The 7,862-nt window shown below is 35.8% G+C and overlaps 1 protein-coding gene across 1 annotated transcript; it reads right to left on the minus strand.

Moving 5' to 3' along the window:
* On the minus strand, window positions 3,833-6,946 carry LOC109352567 (putative kinase-like protein TMKL1). The gene is made up of 2 exons (XM_019594658.1): window positions 5,407-6,946; window positions 3,833-4,669 (listed from the first exon to the last, which is right to left on the minus strand). The coding sequence occupies exons 1-2, from the start codon at window positions 6,851-6,853 to the stop codon at window positions 4,029-4,031; spliced, it is 2,088 nt and encodes a 695-aa protein (XP_019450203.1). The 5' UTR covers window positions 6,854-6,946; the 3' UTR covers window positions 3,833-4,028.

Here is a 7,862-nt window from a genome sequence, read left to right on the forward strand (position 1 = left end):
ATCTTAGAATATAATGCAACAAACAATCCTCTAGATTGAGATTCCCAACATAGAAGATATCTCGACTCTTACATTTTCACCTAAAGCCCTTTGCTTACGTACTTCTATTTCCCTTCTAATAAATCTACTCATTGAAGTCCAAAACCAATTGAAGCACCTATGCATGATATATTAACGCACACCAAACTGAAAGTCCTAAAGTCTAAGATAATATCTTTGTTGTTTACTAAGGAAAACATTTTATTTTTCCTTAAGTTTTGTGCATCATTGCATGAATTATGTGTATAAAGCTTTACATTTGTGTTGCTTAAATTGATAACATCATCTTTACACTAAAAGTTCAAGTTCACATAGAGTAAGCATGACCTTATTATATCTGCTCAACCGGTTTGACTTGATCATGATTGCATATATGATTGGATTTCTCGAGTCTAGGGCTAAGTTTGAGTTCAAAAGTTAGATCCAATTAATATTTAGAATTGAGTAAGGGACAAATATGACCTAACCTGTTCATGATCACTCACCACTCATGTTTGTATATGCCTATTTTTGGCCCAAAGTAAATAATATATTTTGTCGCAACAACTTATCTATTAATACAATTTCATATTTTTAATCGTGTATTTCAATTGTTGGTGCTAGTTATTAGAATACTCTTGTACAAATAATTTATTATCGCAACATATATCATTTTACATGTCATTGATTTTCTAATATTTTCATCATATATATGTAATGTAAATGATTAAAAAAATATCTACATATATATTATTTCATATGTCAAATCACATATCCATAAATAAGTAATACTGAGAAGAGTTTTTTATCAAAAAGAGGAATGCATTAATCAGGTCTAGGTCGGCTTCACATTAAAAAATTATCTTGGTCGATATTTGAGATAGGTTTGTGTTTAAAAGCTAGTTTGGTCGATATATGAGGTCGGATTAACCTTCAGGTTGAGAGCTGAGCTTGAGTTACAACTCAATCCACAGTTATGACCGAGTAAGGAATAAGTCTTACCAAACCGAACATATTCACACCCTAGAGTAAGACATGATTCTCACAGCTCACTTGATACACATTGAATTATGTAGTGTAAATGCATGTCTTATACTAAGTTTATCTAAAATTCTCTTTAAAAACAGGCCAAGAGACTAGAGTTACAGAAATTCTGATATAATACAAAGAAGCAGAGAGACAGAGAAGGAAAGAACATAAATTTCACTAATGTTCTTCATTTTCATTTACTCCACTTAATCTGTATTATACAAAATCCTCTATCATTTCAAAATTCAAGTTCCAAAATAACAAATTAAGTAAGAATAGGAAGAATAACTATCCTCATTGTAAATTCACAGTGTAACTAGTATCTAGAACTAGTAAATACTATCAATCTTGCCCTGAGTAATGAAAAACATATCCCATACCATTCATTTAAATCAGAATTCAAAGTAATGAGCACAGAATTGATGGAAATTGCAAACTTAATTACAGCATCATCATCAGTTAAGGCCGACTCCGGCGTATACTCACCCCTGAAATTTTCTAAAATTTAATTACTAGCGGATTATGGAATCCTAAATTTTTCTTGTAATTGGCAGACCGGCTAATCCGAGAAATCTTGACCTCAATGTAACACTAGGTAATGATCGACGACGATCAATAACAGATTCTAGATGGCGAAAAAAGGCACCGGAAATCAGAGAAGACTTGTGATCATTAGTACATGAAGAAAGAACTACAACTTCAACTTTCTTTCTCCAATTACTCTCATCCTCAGTATCTGGTTTCAACTTATATAAAGAATCACCTAGCTCTATGTCAGCCTATAGATCAAGCCAGTCTAGCCGATCACAAAATGCGATTGACAGGAAATTTTCCGCAAGATATCATCGTCATCGTCGTCGAATGAGAGCAAAATACTGGAATGCACAACCAAAGACTTGATCCTTTTGTCAAAAGCTATCATCAAGTCAATGAGATGCAGCCATAATATTCTAGCAGATGATTAAGTATCTGTAACATCAAATCTATATCACATTTCTTAACAATTCTTTATAACTACAATAAATCTATATCACAACAATCACCAGAGCACAAATACTATGACAAAAAAACATCATCTTGCATTCTCCCACAATGTTCTTTGATTTTACATTTGAGTATATATCAAACTTGAGCACTGCCTCTGGAAGGCACACAAAGGAGATAGACACACAAAAAATGATTGAGATTCGACCAAGTTTTATGTTAGTTTTCGATTATCTAACACATCATTCAACTTTTAACTAGAGTTAGAACCGATTATGTATAGCATCAGACACACATAAACAAGAAATAAAGCATTTTCCAAGAACTGCAACAATCGCCTTTCGTAAAGAAACAAAAAGCACAATATTTTAGTAAAGACTAGTGTTACCAGGTGCCTTCAGGGGACTCTTTAATGAATCAAAAGATGAGAAAGTTTTATTGAAAACTACAACTTTTAAATTTGCGATATATTAAATACATCAAATTTCAAAATGAACATCTTATCCTTGGTTCCTTAACTAGTGTCTCAAACACTAGTTACCAATCCATCAACAACAATCAAATCTTATATTTCCACTAAGCGGGGAAAAGGACGACCATGCACGAGGCTATTATGCAACCTCTGGTCATTTAGTAGTAACCTTATCATTGCACCGAGTCACGTATTCTTCGGTAAAACATCATTTTCCGATTCTTCCCACAATGTCCTCCATTTGCACAATATTGTGGTTGTGGTTTGCCAATGCCACAATATTGCGGTTGCGGTGACTGTCACAACTGCATCACAATGCAATTGCGGTGTGACACCAAATCATAGTGATCCAACACAACGAGCCACAACGCAACCACATTGGGCCACGTCAGATGGCATCAATATTAAAAATATTTTCTACTCACAAAATAATTCATACCGCAACTGCCACAATTAGCAGCCCAACGGCCGCAATGATCACAATCACAATTATCGCAACTGCAATTTAAAACACTGTCAGAAGTTCCTCTCTGAAACCCTTCCCCCTTGCCAGTTGCCACCTTCATGCAATGGAACAACACAATTTCTAAAACTTCAAAAACAACACAAAACCCAAAAAAAACTTCAAAAAAATCATTGAATTCAAGCACAAATCTGGCACACCATTGCAGTTCAACTCATTCTAAATGAGAGAGAATTAGAACATTGATTTGGAAGATTTCAATCAAAAGTAATGGTTTAGGTCAAGTGAACTTGACTTATAAAGGGACTAACTTGTCCAACATTATGGATTTCAAATGTTGAGAATAAGATTAGAACGAGAATAATGTGTTAGATTACCGGACATATTAGACAATATAAGATTAAAAATGATGATATTTAGGACAAAGTTTGAGTATTCCTATTAGAGAAAGGTGGTAAAATCGCATTTAGGAGATTCAGGCATATATGGAAGAGATTGATCGAAGTCTTGTAACAAGAGTAGATCAAATAAAAGTTGGTCCAATCCCTAGGAGAAAAAAGACGACCAAGAAAAATCATTGACAAGATAATAAGAAGATAGTAAATATTATGTTTTGTCATTAAACATTATTTAAGATATTATGCCATTGTTCGATTACTTAGCCGAAAGTAGTTAGCGAGATTAAGATTTGATTGTTTTTAATATAATTTTAGAGGAAAGTTGTGCAAACATCAAACAAAGACTAAGATTGAATTGTCCTGAATTACATCTTCTAAGAGAATTAATAAATCACATTTAGACTTAAATTTTCCTTACCATTCAGAGTAAAGCATGTTGAACATTTTCTCAATTCCTAAATGCACAAATTTGCATAATCGTGTATGTGATTACATTTAATTTCAAAGATAATTGAGGTACCTAAATGCAAAAGCTATAAGAGAAAAAATTTAATAATACAACAAGCTTCTAGACAATCAGGCACTAACTCACATTCAAATGAGAAAAATGTTACACAACTGAAGAAAAATCATAGTCTCATAAAACCTTGTGAAAATTTAAATCTCAAAATGGTGTAATACTTCCACTTCTTGTTTCTGTAGGGCTATATAAAGCAGACCTGTTCCTTGGTCTATTCTCCTCCAACTGCCTAACAACTTCCTCCATGCTCGGTCTAACCGATGTCATTGGAGCACAGCACCCCATTGCCAGCTTCAGTGCCTGCACCAACCCGTCTTCCATCGGACTTCTTATCCCTTTCAAGAGTTCCACATCGAATACATCCATTGTCGTCTCCTCCAGAACCGCTAGTTTCACCATTGAAGGCAAGTCCACAAACTCGCCGCTCCTTCCGTTTTTACCTGGTTTCTTGCCAATCAAAATTTCTAATAATAGTATGCCGAATGCATAGACGTCAGTCCTGCTGTTACATTTCTTCATTTCTTTAAGCTCTGGAGCCTTGTAGCCGTCTGTCTTAGCGAGCGCCACCATTTCATCAGCTACGGAAGGAATCATCAGCTTATCAAGGCCGAAATCAGTGAGCCTGGCAACAAAGAAGTCGTCTACAAGCACATTCTTGGATCTTACGTTTGCGTGAGTGATCGGAAAATCTAGTCCTGTATGAAGATATGCTAGTCCTCTGGCTATACCCAATGCAATCTTGTGTCTCCTTGCCCAGTTCAGCACTGGTTTTCCTGCTTTAATTTCTGTTCAAGGTTAAAATTACAACATCATGATCAATGGAAAGCCGACTTGCCCAAATCACTAAATCGAAACAACAATTTATGTTCACTTGTGCAAAATTTCATTTCGGCGAAATTACATTGATCCCCTTGATGTTTGGTTTATTTACACCCAACATCCCTCTTGTTTCAGAAATTACACTAATCTCTCGAGATTTATGTTTTAAGGGAGGTTAGAATATAACAATATAAGCCTCAAGGGATCTATATACGACGTAAGCAAGTTTATCCCTGTATGTTCCCCTTCTTTACGATATATTAAGACATGATCATATGAAGAGGAGAAAAAAATTATATAGGAAGAGATTAATAGTTGTCAAAGTATCTGACAGATATTCTCCCGATAAAAATTATAACGTTTTTTGATAGATCCTGAGCACCTAATAAAAGTTAGTATAAAACTTTCATCAAAGGATAATTTCTTTTCTCCTTAAGCTAAAAATTCACCAGCACTTGATTCTAGTTTTTAGACACTTTTACGGGTTATAGGTGTTTTCACTTTGAAGGATTCTTAATCAAATTAGAGACCAACACAACTAAAAGAGTTTGACTATGAATTATGCTGATATTTTCAAATCGTTTAATAAACAGAAGTGAAGTTTCAGTGCAATATGAAATGCCATGTATCCAAGTATATGATTGAAATGTAAAAAAGAACCAATAAAAGGAAATGAATAGTGAGAGTTATGTGTTGAACAAACCATGTAAAAGATCATGAAGGGATCTAAGTGGAAGATAGTCATAGATAAGGAGCTTCTCCCCTCTCTTCCCTTGATAGAAAGCTCTCAAAGGAATCAAATTCTCGTGGCGAATTTTTCCCAACTGCTTTATAACCGGCAAACATGAATTCCTATCCTTGCAGCTATCTTCTCTCAATAACCTCAAAGCAATTGTGCTTCCATCAGCAAGCTTTGCCTTGTAAGCAGTTCCATAACACGTCTTCTCCATAACTTGCCCCGTCGCGTTCAGCACATCTTCTAATGTCAGATTCTCACCACCGGAGAAAATCATAAGCTTCCCCTCGCCAGCTCCACCAACAGCACTACCACTACCACTAACACCATTTTCTTCATCAATTTCTTCTTCTAAATCATCATCATCATTCAATTCATCTTCACTCTCACCACTACCCTTCCTTTTCTTGTTCTGCATATAACCAATCAGCAAAGAAGCCAAAACCACAGCACCAGTCATCAAACTTATAACAATACCAGCAACTGCACCAGAACTCATTGAAGAGTTATTACCACTACAACTTTTCAAAGGTGGTCCACACAAGCCAGGGTTATTCCCTTCAAAAGCATCAACACCAAACTTTGACTCTCCAAAAAAAGGCAAAACCCCAGTGAAGTTATTATGAGAAAGATTCAATTTTTCAAGCTTTAACTCACCTAAGCTTTGTGGAATTGTGCTCATAAACATATTATCACCTAAATCAAGCTGTTTCAAAGCACCAAACCCTGTAACAAAATCAGGAAAATTCCCAGAAAACTTGTTGCTACCCAAATCAAGAAACTGCAAATCCTTACAAGTAGAGTTAGGCAATGCTGGTTCAGAAACAGACCCAGTTAATGAATTACCATGAAGCTTAAGAGAAACAAGCCTATCACTTTCACACAAGTTCCAAATAGAAGGTGGCAAAACCCCAATAAACAAATTATAACTCAAATCAATATCAGAAAGAGAAGTACTATAACCAAGCTCAAGAGGGATTGTCCCTTTCAATGAGTTGATGTTAAGATACAAACTTTGAAGCATAGGGAACTCACCAATCTCTCTGGGGAGAGAACCAGAGAGATTTGCAGATGGTAGCTGAAGAGAGAGAAGGTGCAAAGAAGGGTCATTGTGTAGTGAAAGATTGGTCCATTGTGGTGAAGATAGGTCACTGCATGAGAGAATAGAGGCATTGGTGAAGACCCATTTGAGCCCTCTCCATTGACAAAGTGGTGTTGAAGTGTTCCATGAAGAGAGTACGAGGTTGTCTGTGTTGGATTGAAGTAAAGGTTTGATTTTTAGTAAGAGAAGTTGAACATCAGAGGAAGTGGTGGGTGAAGATAAAGAAGAGTCTTTGGCTTTGCAGAAGGAGAAGATGCAGAAGAGGAAGAAGGTGATGGAAATGGAAAGAGAGAAAGGGTTCAGAACCGCCATGAACTAGGGGAGAGAGAGAGAGAGAGAGAGTAGAGTAGGAGAGTGTGGAGTTCAAAGAAAGAGGAACTCTTTTTCTCTAAAAAGCTGACACAGTGTTGACTAATACTAGTGTTAAAGAGTGAGCTCTCATGGTATAAGGAATTCAATGGCCATGATTCAATTGAGATTTTCTTTTTTTGGTAGTATGATATTACTCATCACTAGTGGATAAGGAACTAATATGTTTTCGAGTGTTCTTTCTTACATGTATTGTTTATTGGAATCAAACATTAATTTTTTTGTCATTCTAGGAATCTGATAGACTTTATATTACTATACTAATGATTTGATGTAAGTCTATGCTATATTCTTTTGGTACATTAGAAAAGAAGGCAAACTATAACGACTAGCAACAATCTAAACCAAGATGAAGTTGACACTCAAGTGGAGTTGTGTTCCACACCATGAAACTCATAGACGAATATGAGCCAATCTTTGCTAGGGTATCAACCACTTTGTTCACTTCACGAGGCACATGCTTAATAGCAACAACCCAATCAAAGGACTTCTAGTGACGAATCTTCATAACCATATCCAAAATATCATGTAGACAAATTTGCGCACCCACAAGAATGATTTGAACCGCTCTAGACAATCAGTTTTAAGAATGATATTCCGGAAACCTTTGTCTCAAGCCAAAGAAAGACTTTGATCAATAGCCACAAGCTCAACTAACATCGGGGAGCCTCTTCCACAGTTTGTTGAAAACTCTGTCAACCACCTCTCATCATGATCACAAATCATACCACCTGCACCCATAATGTTACTACTAAGAATACAATTCTCATCCACATTAATCTTAACTTAGTCAATATCAAGACAAGCCCATTGAACCACAGGCATGTTGTCATCCACGATCCCATATTGCTGAATGTTATGTCCAATACTCTGCCAAACAAAGAAGTCACACTGAATGCATCGAGCAACAAAATTAACATCCCAATTGTTAAGGTTAGAGCACAATGCGGAA

This window comes from Lupinus angustifolius, chromosome LG07 (assembly GCF_001865875.1).
Source record: "Lupinus angustifolius cultivar Tanjil chromosome LG07, LupAngTanjil_v1.0, whole genome shotgun sequence".
NCBI lineage: Eukaryota > Viridiplantae > Streptophyta > Magnoliopsida > Fabales > Fabaceae > Lupinus > Lupinus angustifolius.

What these genes read in the sequence shown, in the direction of transcription:
- LOC109352567 (XM_019594658.1), bottom strand. Translation starts at nt 6,853, where the DNA reads ATGGCGGTTCTGAACCCTTTCTCTCTTTCCATTTCCATCACCTTCTTC. An exon ending in CCTTCATGATCTTTTACATG is followed by an intron (nt 4,670 to 5,406) that starts GTTTGTTCAACA and finishes AACCTTGAACAG; the next exon opens with AAATTAAAGCAGGAAAACCA.